This window comes from Mandrillus leucophaeus, unplaced genomic scaffold (genome assembly GCF_000951045.1).
Source record: "Mandrillus leucophaeus isolate KB7577 unplaced genomic scaffold, Mleu.le_1.0 Scaffold173, whole genome shotgun sequence".
In the NCBI taxonomy this organism is placed as follows: Eukaryota; Metazoa; Chordata; class Mammalia; order Primates; family Cercopithecidae; genus Mandrillus; species Mandrillus leucophaeus.
The window spans coordinates 4,087,172-4,103,110 of record NW_012101732.1 but is presented as its reverse complement, the minus strand read 5'-3'; the positions used below and the strand labels follow the sequence as shown (position 1 = coordinate 4,103,110).

The 15,939-nt window shown below is 51.2% G+C and overlaps 1 protein-coding gene across 2 annotated transcripts in view; it reads right to left on the bottom strand.

Annotated features, from left to right (window-relative positions):
- Positions 1-15,939, bottom strand: part of NDRG1 (N-myc downstream regulated 1) — a 65,377-nt gene that overhangs the window by 48,081 nt on the left and 1,357 nt on the right. Inside the window, exon 2 of one of the 2 annotated variants that reach the window (XM_011977085.1) lies at positions 3,475-3,555. In XM_011977085.1, coding sequence (XP_011832475.1) covers positions 3,475-3,555 — 81 coding nt within the window. Of the gene's footprint in view, positions 1-3,474; positions 3,583-15,939 lie in introns of those variants that run through there. The other variant, XM_011977086.1, reaches the window with a different exon arrangement.

Here is a 15,939-nt window from a genome sequence, read left to right as displayed (position 1 = left end):
AAGCAGACACATTAACTGGATTCCTTTCTGACAACAGCCTTGACAGATAAAAATCTGAAGGTCTAAGCTGATGACAAGCTTGAGAGATACAGAAATTTGATATCTGACTATTAACTGGTCTCCCTGGCTCCACCCATGTGCTATACTTTTAAAACTCAAACCTGACCACATCATGGTCCTCCTTACATTTTTTCTATGGCTGCTGTCATCTGGACCTGGATCAAATTTCAATCTCTTGTGAGTAGAACAGGCAGTGGAGACCTCTAAGCATTTCCCTCAATCTAAAAATTCTGAGTTTCAGGCTGGGTGCGGTGGCTCATACCTGTAATCTCAGCACTTTGGGAGGCCGAGGCGGGCGGATCACCTGAGGCTGGGAGTTCGAGACCAGCTTGACCAACATGGAGAAACCCGTCTCTACTAAAAATACAAAATTAGCCAGGCATGGTGGCACATGTCTGTAATCCCAGCTACTCAAGAGAATGAGGCAGGAGGATTCCTTGAACCCTGGAGGTAGAGGTTGCAGTGAGCCTAGATCACACCACTGCACTCCAGCCTGGGCAACAAGAGCGAAACTCCATCTCAAAAAAAAAAAAAAATCTGAGTTTCAGCTCAAATTCTATCTTTTACCAGAGTTGCCCATGGCAGGACAGGCCCAGGAAGACAGAGAAAAGCCCCATGTCCCCTCTGGCCTGGTGAAAGTGTGACTCGCAGGACCAACTGGAGTCTTGGTTGGCCAACATTTCTAACAGATGTTGCTGGCATGTTTTCCTCCTCCTGACACAGAGACGGAGTCCCAACACTCTGTGAAAACTGAGCCCCAGCCTCACCCACCACAAACCTCCAGAAAAGAAGACAGCTCAGCAGAGGAAAATGCAAAAGTGATGAGGGGAACAGGATGATGGAATGGAGCCCTCACTAGACGGCACGGATTGGAAGACTAGATGACAACACAGGCCCTCGTGCTGGGGATTCAAATAGCTCCACATCCCCTGGGCTGTGGGCAAGAACATCAGGGACTCTGGGTAAATTCAAGTGGAAGCAAACGTGGCTGGCACCTATACCATTGCCCTGTGTGTGTATGTGTGCACGTGTGTGTGTACTGGTGGGAAAGAATGGAGAAAGCCATTCTGTACAACAAGCACCAAACTTCAAAATGTCAGCAGAGTGCAGTGGCAATCCAGATTGCGGATAGACACAAGGAAGAACTTCCCAATAGTTCAGTCTAACTCTAAACACTTTGCTGAGTCAATCTAAGGAAACGAAAGGAATTGATTTCCATCTAAACCTCGAAAGAAAGGGTAAATATTCACTGAGAGATGCACTGGCATGTAACCCTGAGTGGATAAGCTCTTAGAGACATGTTTCATACATAAAATGTTGTAAGGATTCCAGTAGGCTGCCTGAAATAAATAAAAAATATTGTTTTAAATGCATTCACCCTTGGACCCAACGATGCCACTTCTGAGAACTTTTTTCTAGGGTTGTATCTGCACATGTATGGAATGACACACATGAAAGATACAAGGGTGCGAATTTCCTGCAGCGCTGTTTGTAATAGCAAAAGGCTGGAAAGACATAGGTGTTCACATACTGGGCACTGGGCAAATACATGAGGTAGAATACTGTTTACCTAAAAAGAGAAAAGCAAGTGGATTGTGGACTGATGTTGAAAAGAGCTCCCAGAAATGTTAAGTGAATAAAGGAAAGTGTGGCTTTTTTCACAGGGCTTTTTTAAAAGGTAGAAATAAGAATACGGTGATATGTATTTGTTCTACCTAGAAGTTTTTGTTTCATTGTTTCAGAAGACTATGTCACAGACCCAGAGTTAAGAGGACATGGATTTAGAACCTGCATAGTATACAGTAGCGGTTGGCACACTGCAATCTGCCTCACCAAATGTTTTAAATTTTTACTGGAACACAGCAAGGACATTCACTAACATACTGTCTATGGCTGCTTTCTTGCTATAATGGCAAAGTTGACTGGTTGCAACAGAGATCATGTGGCCTTCAGTGTCTAAGATATTTACTATCTGACCCTTTGCAGAAAAGATTTGCAGACCCCTAGGGTGGAATGATAAGCAAGTATTCTGTAGCTTCCCCAGGCTTGGTTCCGAATTCCAGTTGTACCAGCTATCTGAATGAACTTGGCCAATCCCCTTCCTGTCTAGGATCAGTTTTTTGTGTTGTTTTTTTTTTAATCAGCAAAAGGTAAAAAGAGATAGTTGCCTCACACATTTTTAAAGAAAAGTCTATGAAATTATGAACCTAAAACAAATCAGTCACATGTAGAGTCATAAGGAAATTAAATGAACAGTCTTTTCACCAACATCAGCTGGCCTGGGTTTGATTCCATGTCCCACACTTTGTAACTATGCAAAGCAGACAAATTAACCTCCCTAAGACTCAACTTCCTCCTCTACAAAATGAGTACAATCACAGAACCTGGGACCTGCATGAACCAAAGCTGAAATACGGTTGGCAGAGAAGCAGGCATGCAGGATGTGGTTAGTGAATGGTAATTATCATTTTTAAAAGCATTTAGTTGGCTTTAGACTAACTTCACTTTTGGACCAAAGCTTCCACATTTTTAAAAAGACATATCATCAGAGGTAGTTATGAGGCTCAGTGAGAATTGGGATGTGAACATGTTTTGAAGCTACAATGTCAACTGTGCAAATGTAAAGGTTCATTCATCATCAGAACAATCAGCCCAGGATGGGCCCTGCCAGCCCAGCCTATAGGACAGGGGCCTCTGTTTCCAACAGGAAGGGCTCTGTTGACAGAAGAGGTTTGCCCAAAAAGATAACAATAGCAAGTGAAAAAGCGACTATGCATTGCCCATCTCCTCTATTGCAAAGTTCTAACTGCTCCCTATGAATTAGGTCACTCCATCCTCACTTGGCCCCATGAGGTAAGTCCTAATGTCACCATTTTACAGATGAAGAACTAGAACATGAAGAGACTGAGAGGTTTGCAAGTAGACACCAAGCTGCAAAGTGTCACAGCTGGGATTTAAGCCCAGACGGTGTGGCCCCAGGGTATGCAGCTTTAATCAGAGCAGAGGCAGGCAGTCCCCATGGGCAACTGGGCCCCATGTTGCATGTTCTATAACCCCAGAATGTCAGGGACGGGAAAGCTGAGAGAACCTCTGGTTCGATGTCCTCACATTACAAATGATAGCAGAAAGGCCCAGAGAAGTGGGCAAGGGGCCCAGCCCCCAATCCTATGGGACTTGAACCAGAGCCTCTCACAACTGTGCATTTCAAGGAAGCAGTGGACACATGTGTTATGTGTGTATGCATGTGTGTGTATGCTGTGTACATGTGTGTGCAGCATGTTTGTATGTTGCGTACATGTAAGTATTTCTGCAGTGTTTGCATGCCCATAAGTGCGAGTGTGAGCTCCGGTGTGCCTGTGTGTGTCTATGTGCACATGTGCCTGTGATGGGGTAGCCAGGAAGATCTCCACTCACCTCTCCTTTCTCCACCAAAGGCTTCACCTCAGCGAGGTCTACGTCCTGCATCTCCCGAGACATGTCCCTGCTGTCACCTGCCTGCAAAGAGACAAAGGCCAAAAGGTCAACACTTCCTGCAGAGAGGTTTCCTGAAGGAAGCAAATCCAAGACCAATGGCGAGAAGGCCAGGCCTGCGCTCGGCCCAGCAGCTTCACCTCCCTTGTGATGCGCTGCAGGGGATGAGGAGGCGCCTTGTACACACGGCCCATGGACCCAACTCAGTCTTTCCACTGGGCCTAGGGCAGTGGATTTCCTGGGAGAGGATACTGAGGCTCACAGACACTACCCCTCCCAAAGAAATGGACGGATCAGGCTCACAAACAGGTCCCCATACCGAGTTCAGGCCCACCCACCATACCCAGGACGCAGCTCACTGCATTCTAGACGGGGACCTGCATTGCTCATCCCAGAGTCAGGCAGCCCAAGTGACAATGAAACGGGAACACAAGCTCATACGGTGCTTACCATGTACAGGCATAGTACAAGCTTCAGCCTCACAGTTAGCCCTCACAGAAGGCTGGTGACGCAGATGCAGAGACACACAGGCACACGCGTGCGCACGCACACACACACATACACACCCCATGGTGCAGGACTCTCAGCTACCTGCTAAAAGGGAAGAGGGCAGAGGAGAACCTTAATCCAAGGAGTTTGGCAGGCACTTGAACACATAGTACAATTTTGTCAGAAAAAGGACCTCCAAGGCAAAAAGCACTTCCTGGACCAAAGCAAGGAATGGGCCAGATGAGCACAGTTACCTGTGCTCTAACACAGGGCAGGTGCAGAACTGTGGGCTGCAAAACCAGACTGAAGCAGAGCCCAGGAACACTCAGAATGTTGCCATTGACTCTGTGGGGTGCATGGCTCGGGCAGGTGGTGGTATCTATTAATCATACTTCCAAGAGCTGAATCTAGAAACCAGAAGCATAAGCATGTATTCCTATAGATCAGTAGTCAAGTTAGAAAAATTAAATGCCCACCAATCCCTGGGGTGAAGCATAAAGAATGCAGAATAAGGTCAAGTATTACAGACAGCATCAGAGGACTGGGGGTGAAGGAGTAAGTGACAAGGGGGAAGAGCCCAGGCCACCCACCCGGTTCACAGATCCGGACTTTCTGAATGGAAAAGGCCATGAGAACCAGCCTGACCAAAGCCCTCACACTGCCAGCTTCAGAGTGGGAACCTGGGCCCCGCACTGCCCAAGGCCCCTTGGATGCAATGGTAGAGAGAATGTAAGTCTCTGAAATTCCTGCCGAGGGCTCCTCTGAAGACCCAGGAACTCCCAAGAACCTGGTGAAACACCTCTTAGGGGGTCAGCCGGCAAGTGCGGGCCACCCTGAATCCACCCCGGATCCATCCCTTGTGCCAACACATGGCATTCCATGGGCGGATCCCGCTCTCCACTGGGGTGCTCTGGTCTGGGGCCCCAGCATGATTTTCCCCAGGAGATAACCAGCCCCACAAGAATGCCTTTATACAGACTTTGGAGTCTATGCTCCAGAACATTCTGAAAACAAAGTCGGTTTTATATTTGTGAGCATTCCTGGGCAGCTGCCAGCTTGGAGGCAGGAGGCATGAAAGGCCCGGGTCTGTTAGCCTTGCTAATTCAGCAGGTTCGTGGTCCCAAGACCCTGGCCTGTGGGACACCTCGCCTACACAGCCTAGGGAGCCTTCCAGAAGCCCAGGGCCCTGCCAACGCCATCCCTCATTCTGAGACTGAAAGGACTTCTCATGTCACAGGAGCTTCTTAGCATACCCTGCTCAGCAAAGCACGCCAGGGTGAAGCCAGGGGGCTCTCACTGTCCCCCCAGGTGGGTTCAAGCAGTCCTATCTGTGAGCTTCCTCAAGCAGGTAGCTTGTTCTTTTCTCTACCTCTAGCTCCCAGCATGTCTGAGACTCTCCTAGGCACAGTCAGGCTGCAACTCCCTCTCTCAATAAATGAGCAATGTAGCTCAACAGCCATGCTTTCAGTAAAATTCACTTTTAAATTGTCGCTAAACCCCAAGAGTGCAATGTCTGGAAAACAAATTCTACATTTAAAAGGACTCAACAAACGCTGTGGTTCAGTCCAGTTTTGTCAGTTCTCTTTGGCTTCCAGAAACCATGATCACACTAGGATATGGTGTCAGGCTCCACCAGCTCTCTCCTTCTCCAGAACACACAAGAGAGAAATGTCCACCTTCCCCGTTTCCTCTATCTGGTGAAACCTCTTCACCCTACCCGGCACCTTTTTCCTTCCTACAGCTTAGCTTCCCAGACCACAAGAGGCAAGGGGCTGAAAAATCGCTGTGTCTCCTAGAAATATCAAGTTCTTGAGCATCTGCTTTTTTGAGCTGGTGGGGCCTTCTCTGACCCAACCCCCTCAGTGCTAAAGGCCTTTGGGAAGTCTAGAGATAAAACTGCCGAGGATGATCACAGGACATATCTAAACTAGGGGGGATTTTATCTCCCAGGGGACATTTGGCAATGTCTGGTGACATTATTTATTGTCCCCCAAATGATTCCATTGATTTTGAACCATTTAGGAAGTGTCCTAGACTCTGAAGTCTGCGGGGAGACTGGATAAAGCTTTGCAGTAGTCTGGGGGGACTGTGGGGGCTGCAGACCTAAAGGCAGCCTGCATGTTGGCCACGCCCTGCAATACCAAGGCCGCATGAACCAAGGACTGCAGAAGGTGCTTTCTGCGGGGTGACCCAGCCAGCTGCTGGCGGTCCACCATCCCGGCAGGAGGAGAGCGGCTCCCTCACCTCAGTTCTCCCAAGTTAGGCCCGTCAAGCAGCCCTTACCTTGTCCCTGAAGCCTCAACCAAAAAACTTTTCAAACTTTATTTGCAGGAGCTTTTGTCCAAAGGAAATCATGTAAGAAAGTTCAACATTTAAAAATGTTAAAAAGATAAATATTTAAATATTTAAAAAGCCAAGGTGCTTCGGCTGAAGCCAGGAAAAGGGGCCTGAACCCCACTCCACCTGGGACTTGGCTCTCTACAATCTGCCCCCCCCAGCCCCCATGCCACCAGGCTGGCCCTCAAACAACATCTGAGTTCTGGGAAGCAGGTTGGAAAACTCAGGATTTATTCAGAGGTTTCTTCCTACACTAGGTTCTATGTGCCCAACACGGAGCTCAGAACAAAACTAACACCAGCTCTGGTGATGAGATCGGCTATGGGACCCAGGTGGGGATCATGAGCTAACAGACCCAGCTCCTGCCCCCACGGAGCTCACAGTCCTGAGGGGACAGGCGCTCCCTCGGGCTCACTCATCAGGCTGCATCTGGGCTGTGCCCACTGTCCTGTCTGTCCCCCTGGAGGGCAGAGTGGATGCTGTCTGGACAGCATCCAGGACAGTATCTGTGCCTCCTGGACAGAGATCCTCAGCTCAGTACCGCTGACATTTGGGCCCCGCAAGCAGCCTCTGCCTTAGGGGCTGCCCTGAGCATGGGAAGAAGCTCAGCAGCATCCCTGGCCTCTGCCCACCACATGCCCACAGCATACACCCCAAGCTGTGACCAGCAAAAGAATCTGCAAACGTTGCTAAATGTCCCCTGGTGCGACATCCACCTTCCTTTGGAACAGCTGATTTTAGTAATTCCTAGTAGGTAACAGTATCCAGAAAATGTCAGTTGGATGCATTCTTATTTAATCTAGTGCACGCATACACACACACACACACTCTCAAACGCACTCACACATCCTCTCACCCTGACACACTTGCAAACTTTCCTTCTCACACTCATTCTCACACTCACACACTTATACTCACACATACATTCTCACACACTCATTCTCACACACTCACACATTCTCACACACTGAGACACTTTCACTTTCATGGGTTCTCACATTCACAGTCATTTATACTCACGCGCACTCACACGCACACGCGCACCCCCCACCACCTTCATTCACGGAGGAGGAGGCTGGGCCCAAGCGGCTGCCGCTGTCCTGAGCTCACCCCGCTGGCTGCAGCACAGGGGCTGGAGCGGAGCCAGATCCGATGTTCACAGCCTTCCTTCACTCCGCTCTCCCCAAAACACTTGTTCTGGGATTCAAAGTCACCACCTGAGAATCACGGAAGGACCCAGTTCTGGCAGAAGACGCTGACTTCTGGTGTCTGTGATCTCCTTCTACCAGCAGGAAATGGCAGGTGATACGTGACCTGGTTTGGGGGCTCGGGCTGGTGCCTCCACTCCTGCTCCCTCCTGCCGGGCACCTGAGGCCCTCATGGCTTAGCAGGTGTGGCAGGTGGAGCCTGTCCCTGGGCTTGAGGTCCTTGCTGGACTCCAGTCCCTACCCCTTCCCTCTGCCTCGTGCAAAGTCCTAATCACAGAACATTGGGGCCCACTAGAAAGCATCCAAGTGGTCCTCTAACAGGCGGGGTGGCAGGGCAGGGCCACACAGCACAGCGGGGGACCCAGGGCTGACTCCTAGCCCACCTGCCCTGCCTTTGGAGTGGCTTAGGACTGACAAACCGTGTCTCCATCTCCAAGGCCATCTTTGCTCCCTAAGAAGCACAGAGGACACCCCTCCAGCAGGTCTCCTTCAGCTAAAACCCAGCTTAGCGCCAAAAACAGGGCTCCAGGTCACAGCACCAGCTGCCAGCCTGACTTGTATCTCCACTTCTTCCTTTCCCATCCACCTGCCTGGGAGGAATTCCGAGAAGACCAGAGAAGTGAAAGGTAGCCAGGAGCTGGGGGAAGGCTTGCCGGTCAGATGCTGGTGTTACCATTTATTAGCTCTGTGATCCTGCATAATTTATCGAATCTCTTTTTAAAAATGTATTCTTCTTTTTGTTTTTTAGAGAGACAGGGTCTTGCCATGTTGCCCAGACTGGTCTCGAACTCCTGGGTTCAAGTGATCCTCCTACTTCGGCCTCCTGAGTAGCTGAGATTACAGGCATATGCCACCATGCCTGGCTATCTAATCTCTTTGCCTCAGTTTGCTTGTCTGTCCGTGGGTATGCTAACTCCTGCTCCCAAGGATCAGCAGTGCGGCTTAAATTCAAGAGTGGCGGGGAGAACCTGGCAAACAGCTGCTTAATTCATCAGCAAACTTTCCTTTCAGGGTTGCCTTGGAGATGCCAGGACATCTGTGAGGACGCGACCTGGGTTTCAGTCCCAGAGTCCCAGTAAGGAGAGGGACACACAGAAAATGTTCAGCAAATTGCCACCAAGGTTTCTTTCTGATTATCAGGCCCAGTGCACCACCACTAGAGCCCTCCTCTCCACCAGCACTGTCTGTCAATGAGTAACGAGGGCCCAAGAGGGGCCACACAAATACCTTTCCGGTCCAGCAGACCCAGGAGAGTCAGTGGAGAGCTGGACCACAGGTTCCAGGCAAAGTCAAGGCTAGGATCTGCCTGAGGAACAAAAGAACATGACCCATGACCCTAGGGCCTGGGGGGGCAGTGGGCACAGGCGTCTTGGGTAATCTGAAGCCACTTGAGAACTGTTCAATAGCTCCTGGGGGACTGAGGGGACACACAGAGCCTGTGATTCCCAAAAACCTGAGTGGGGCAGCAGGAACGTTGGCCTAGGAATCAGGGCATGGGGACCCTGCCACCTTCCTATTCCATGACTCTGAGCAAGTCACTTCCTCTCTGGGTCTTGGTTTCTCCATCTGTAAAGTAGGCACAGTGTATGTCTATGGAGATCACGCTGTCCACAACAAACTTATAGGCAAACGGAAACCCAGGCAGGAAGGTGCTTCACAAAGACAAAAGGGCCACGGGGTCTTACCAAGGCCCTGCTGGGCTCAGCTCTGGCCAGATTAGCCCTGCACCTTGGACCAAGGCCCCCACTTCTGCCGGCCTCAGACTCCTGTCTGTTAAGACTAGAGCCTTGCTCCAGCTCTGCCACCCATCTGCACACCCTCTTGAGCAAACTCTCCTGGGCCCCCAGAACTCCCACAGGGTGAGGCTGAAGGGGCATCCAGCAGAGAAACATCCATGATCTGTTCTAGAAGTTCCAGGTTCCACCCGCCATGAAGAGCTGCCACAGGAAGGCAACAATATAACCCTACACAGACACACCACAAAAACAGCACCAGGAACAGTATCTGTAGCACTAACTGGGTTCTAAACCCCGTACTTCCTTTAAGCCTCACAGAAACCCTAGGAGGGAGGTGCCAGCATGTCACCATTTAACAGATGAGGAAACTGAGGCACCAAGAGGTTAAGATCTGTGCCCCAAGCCAGCAAGCATCAAGCTGGCACAGGTTAAAGCAACCTTAAAGGGAACGCTGAAATGACCTCAACATTGTCCTAAATATATCCCTAGTCCTTACCACCACCCATGGCCCAGATGCAACGTTGTAAGGTGGGCTGCCTGTGACCGTGAGGCTTTCAGCGTGTGGAGGTCAGCTGGGACAGTCACATGCCTCTCCTCCGCTCTGCAGCCGCCACTGAGCCACCATGAGTAGGTTTGAGCTTTTGGCAAAACCAGCGTCTTGGCAAAACCAGCGTCTTGAACTTTTCTCCCTTCACAACACCCAGACGGTTCTGTTTTCTGCTCCCCCATAGCACCTTCCTAAGATGGCCAACTCAATGCTTTGGAAAAGCGTTCACTCAGCACACTGTTTCACTTGCTCCTCAAGACGGTTCCCCCAGGAGAGCTTGGGTATTATACCCAGTTCCCAGACGGGTAACCTGAGGCTCAAAAACAAACACAAAGGCCCACTTGACTTCCAAAGGCCACATGTCTAGATTCCTCCCTGCGGAGGGAAAGGTGAAAATCTCACTGGTTTGCTGTGGGTGCAGGTGTGGCGCTCGCTCCCCTCGGGGGAGGGCAGACAACAGTCCCCTGGAGGCCTTCAGTGAAGCAGATAAAGGGAGGACAGGCGGGAATTGTTGACAAGTGTAGCATCGATTGTCACCAACAGCAACTGGCCCAGATTCCACCCTCCATAGCATGCCTGGTTTCAAGGCCACGTGAAAGCCAGTGTTCTCTCCAGCACATTGGGCTCTTTACAGAACAGATTTTAAAAGCAGGGGAAAAAAATCAATGTGTGCTATGACTGTTTACTAGAGCAGCTTCCCCAGAAAATTGCCCAGAACGGCACCATTTCTGCCTGAACCTCAAGGAAAACCACCTTAGACAGACCCTGGATGGCCCTGCCTTACTGTGAATACATTCCTTTGTCATTTCTCTGCCAAAACAGATTTTGAAGTCAAGCTACAAAGCAGTTCATGGGCTCTCTTGGTGTTTTCTGGACCTTTTGAAACTCAAGGCCCTGGGGAGGGTGAGGAAGTTGGCAGTCTTCAAGCACTGTCTTTCTTATCTAATCAACTCAGCAAACAATATGGGTGGATTCATCGGACCTTCAAGAAAGTTCCCTAGTTTAGAGGTTAGGGAAATGTATCAGAGCAATCAAAATCAAGGAAACAGTGCAAATGGCACACAGAGAACAAAACCACACTAGGAACTCCTTGAGGGCCCCTGTGCTTTGCCGTGGACCCTGAAACCCAGGATACATCAGTGATGTTTGATATTCAAGGAATGAATAAGGGATCACTAAGAAGGTGAACCCCACTGTCTCCCTCTCAAACAAGCCAAAGCTGCATTCACTCCCTGGGTGTGGGTCCACAGGGGCTGGAGGCGACATTGAACTTGTGTGTGTTCAGCTTGAGCACAGCACCAGGGAGATCCGCGAGAGTGTCCCAAACACAACAGCAGGAAGAGGGAGGTGTCAGGAATCTTGTCAGGGCCCACCTCTCTTCTGCAATACAACCGAGATCTTCCTGGAGATTCTCAGTGGAGTTTCGGCAGTTCGAGTAATTTGTTTGGCAGAGAGAAGATGACCGTCTGAGGGGATGAGGTGAATAACTGGAACTCCAAAGGGGGACACTGGTCTCCTTAGAGGATTACTCTGTGAAATCTGCGAGACAGGCATGAGCTGCGCTGGATGGTCTGGGATAATTTGTGGACATCACACAAACGGAGCCAGTGTTAGCAGAGGACGAGGAAATGGATCCCTCATACAGAACCCTTTGTCCCGAGATGGGATGCTGGCCACGCTAACAGAATCCTTTTCCAGAATGGTCTTGCAGTTTCCACCCTCCGGAATGGTCCTCCGATCTCGTCTACGCAAGGTGGTCCAAGTTACTTCCTTAATCAAAGGAGGTGTCCTTTCACCACCACTAACACAATACCTACTAAGGACAGGCTCTCAGGTTTCATGGGGAACATGAGCAGGTCCCAGGAGGGACCCAACCCAGCCTCCCCTCCAGTAGGGGACAGCCAAGGAGGCCTTTCTGGAGAAAGGAGGAGAGTCCCACAATTAAAAAGGAGGAGGGAGAGGTGGTAAGCATTCCCAGCTGAGAGAGGCCACAGACCCAACTCTAAAATGGCCCGCTCACATCCACGTTTGAAGAGGGCTACTCAGAACCTTCTTAGGTTCCATGGGGGTGGGGCTGAGGGTGAAGACAGGAGAACAGGATGGAGACCTGGGCCCCCACCCACCTCTCTTTAAACAGAACTCTATCCATAGTTAAAATGTATAGCTGCAGAAAGGCCCCCGCGGATTTACAGAAAGGAAAGATTAAACTGCTGGGGAGGGCACTCAAGGCCCCCAGACTGTTAAGGAGCCTCACTTTCTACCATCTCAGTTCAGGAACACAGGCTGAACTCAAAAGGTCAGAGATAGAGCCCAGGCAGGCAGGGGGTAGGCAGGTCTGTAAACAATGTTAGGTAGGAAAGGCAAAGATGTGGGTCAAAAAGAGACCTGTTATGGCCCCGATTGTGTAATCCATTCCCATTCTGTAGTGCTGGGGCTGATACCCCACCCGAGGGGGCCCAGGTTTCTTTTCACATGGCCCCCACCCCGAGAACTTGGCTCCACGTTGGCACCTACTCATGGCCCTCTACTTCTGCAACCGCCTTCCTGTGGGGCCTCAGTGTCCCCAGCCCTTCTGCGCACCTGCCTGGGCCAAGTTCTCAGCCAAGACCGCTATCTAGCCTGCCTCTGTCTCCAAGTTGAAAGATAAAAAGCCAAGTGGACACGCAGGCCTTCCACCACACAGCCATCAAGAGAGGCAGGAAGAGCAGCCTGGGGTGGATCCAGGAAATCAAACTCATTCTCAAAACGTGGGCCCAGAGGGTGTGGGCAGCCTCCAAGGGCAATGTTGGAGTGTGGAAAAGGCTCAGGAGGCTCACCTTGGCCAGAACCCCACTCACTGGACTCTGGACATAAGAGTCACCAGCTTGAGCCTCAATGTTCTGACCTGAGAGGTGGAAAGAATGTCTTCTACCTCAGTTAGATGATGTGATGCATTGAACCTCCAAGGCACTGTAGCAAAGAAGAGCCATTTACTGAGCGCTAATTCCCAGGCACTGCAGACACAGGGTGGCCTGAAGGTACAGTGGCATGCATGGCCACACCTTCCTTTCTTCTCTCCCCTGTCGTTCCAGAGCAGAAGTACTCAACTCTGGCTGCCTGCAGGATACCCCACTCCCAACCCAGCCAAGGGAGCTTTGAAACAATAGGGTATCCCCTGATGGAGACAGAATCGCAGGAGACTGGGCATGGAAATGTGCATTTCAGAAGAGGTTCTCACGACACTATTATGCAACCTACATAAGCTTAGCAAAAAGCAAAACCTAGGTCAAGCATTTGCAGGCACTTTCACAGCCTTGGGTAGGTTTAGGACAAAGGGCCCCAGACCCTGCTTGCCAAGAAGATGCCTTGAGAATGTCTTCTGTGGGTGTTCCTGACAACAAACACCTACACACTGTTTTCCACATGCTGGGTGCTGTTCTCAGTTTACACAGATTAATAGTTACACATCCTGATGACACCATGTCTGTTCCTCTCATTTTACAGAAAAGCAAACTGAGGCATGGAGCTCCTGATTGCCCTTTCATTCGATCCCGATTTCTTCAGGCGCCCCAACATGTTGCCATGGAAAAAAAACAAAGGCTCTGAAGTCCAACTGCCCGGGTTCAAACTCTGGCTCTCCCACCTGAGCCATATGGCTACAGGCAAATCCTGAAACTCTCCTGGCCTCAGTTGCCTCATCCACTCAGTGGAGCAATACAGTCCAGGCAGCGTTCTTGTGAGGATGAAGGCCGATGAAGGGAGACAGTGGCTATTCTGGAGGGAGAGGGACGCCGTGTCCCTCCCTGGCCTTCCTTCCAGGCTGAGTCAAACCTGAACTCTGCTTGAGTCTTAGATGCTGAGTCATCACGCCTTCTCTCCCAGGACAGGGCCTTTGAGTCACATCTGGAATGGGATTCTCTGGGGTTGGGTCCCAAGGAAGAACTGCAGCTTTGGGCCATCAGAAAAACACAATGCCATCTTTCTTTCAGGGCCATGTGAAGGCAAGTTCAGGCCAGTGGGTTTCAATGTACCCCGGGGGGAGGGCCCTCAGCTCAGTTGAAATCTGTCTTCTGTCATGGGGGGGCAGCCCCCATTCAGTCAAAGGCCAACTCAGGGGGCTGCAGCCTCTACGCCCCTGCTCTTCAGGCTGGCTTTGCTAATCTCTCAAAAATACCTGATTTACACTTTTAAAAAAATCATCCCACTGTGCCCCTTTCGCCTCAAAAGTTTCCTCGACAGAAACTCAGTGAAGATGCAATTTCCTTTTGCCCCTCCATAGCAGGCAGGCAAAATCCTGTCAGGAACCCTTTCCACTGCCTTCAGTCCCACCCAGGAGCCTCCCACAAAGCTGAGCTCCAGCTCAGCTCGGCCTGGGCACATCCCTCCCCATCCCTGTGCCTCATTTTCCATCTGTAAAATGGGAAGAAGTTGGACTAGGTCCTGTGTGAGATTTTTTACTCCATTCCAAATGATCAAACCTTGTTGCTCCAAAACGACTTCTTCAGGAGTAGAGACTCAAACAGACACTCCAGGGTCCCTCAAAAGCCAAATCCAACACCTCCACCCATGCACAGTCTATTACCTTGCCTGAAACTCAACCTGCTGGTTCACAGAGAATGGGGCAGAAGACCCAGAGCCATCCACTTCATCCCATGTGCATATTTCAACTCCTCCCACCTGCCAGGCACTGGGCCAGGGGCCAGGTTACAGGGCGAGGCAGGCAAATCCTTCCCCTTGCCCAGATACAGCTTACATTCTCGTGGGAGACAGGGTCCTGCAAAGCTAAGAAGTCACGGGTCAGGAGAACACCCCGTTTTCCATCCACACTGAAACCCTCTCTCTCCCTTACACCTTCCTCCATCCCCCACTTTGTGCCACCCCAGCCTGGGGCTGGCTCTGCCGCCACACACACCACACAGAACCGGTCTGTGTCTCCAGCTGTGTGTCTTCCCCACCAAAAAGCAGCCCTTCCAAGACGGGCGCTGGGGTTTGCCCCCACTGCACCTTGCTTATTTCAATCACATTTGTGAAACTCAATAAGGACGCCAGAATTTCTAAACAGGAAGAGTCTAGACTGAAAAATTCACCTTGAAACTGCATTTCTGCAGCAAGAACAGGGGGTTTGTATTTAGATATGTTCATTTGATGCAGCTTAGGAGAAGGTCCGGTGCAGCTGATGGCTATTATAAGGATGTCTACCGCCCTCCTGCCTGGCCACTGGCTGACCTCTGAATCTTAGATATTTCCCAGTAGCTTAAAGAAACCAAGCAAACTGAAGTGTCCCCAGCGTCCGTGAGGAAGGGTTGTTCTTGGGTGGGCATAAGATAACCAAGGGCCCTGCCTCCCCAACCCGCTGCCAGGCATCTCCCACTTCCAAGCCACAAAGGCGTGCTGTTCAGGACCCCCAGGGACAGCAGGGACAACAGGCAGGGAGGTATGGGGGAGCGGTGGGAGTAAGGAACCGACCCACTAAATTCCAGCTCCAGCTACTAATTTGACAGAGGCGTGACAGCGTGTTTCCCCCAGAACCAGTCGCATTCCCCACGCCCAGCCCGAATCTCCTCCCGAGGCTGAATCAGAGACCGCGGCAGATCCCCCAGGAACGTCGGAGTAATTCCAGCTGTTCTCCCCCCCTGGAGAGCAGGAGCGGCCAGCACCGGAGGCAGGGGAGGGGAGGAAAGCGGGGAGGGTGGGCGGAGGCGAAAATGACGCCACTCCTAGCTCCAGCCAGCTCAGGGGCCGCCAAATGTCCGCGAGACCCCTCTCGCCCAGGCCACTTCTCCCACGCCGCCGCTGCTCCAATCGCGGGTTCCTCCGGGGGCGCACCCTGCCCAGCGGCGCTCACAGACACTTGCTCCCACTCGCGTGCTGCACTGACACACCCTGGACCCTCCCCCCAACACACGTTTACACTCACACGCACACCGCCCTGTGTGTGCTACGGGACTGAAGCGCCACCAGCCTCTCGGATCCACGCCCGTTCCCGACCCAGTCTGTGAGCCAGACACACCCACGCCCCCTTCTCCAGCCTCCTCGCCAGCGCCGCTCACCTCTACCATCCTCTACACACTCGCGCTCAATCTCTCCGTTCCCAAACACACACACCCCCACC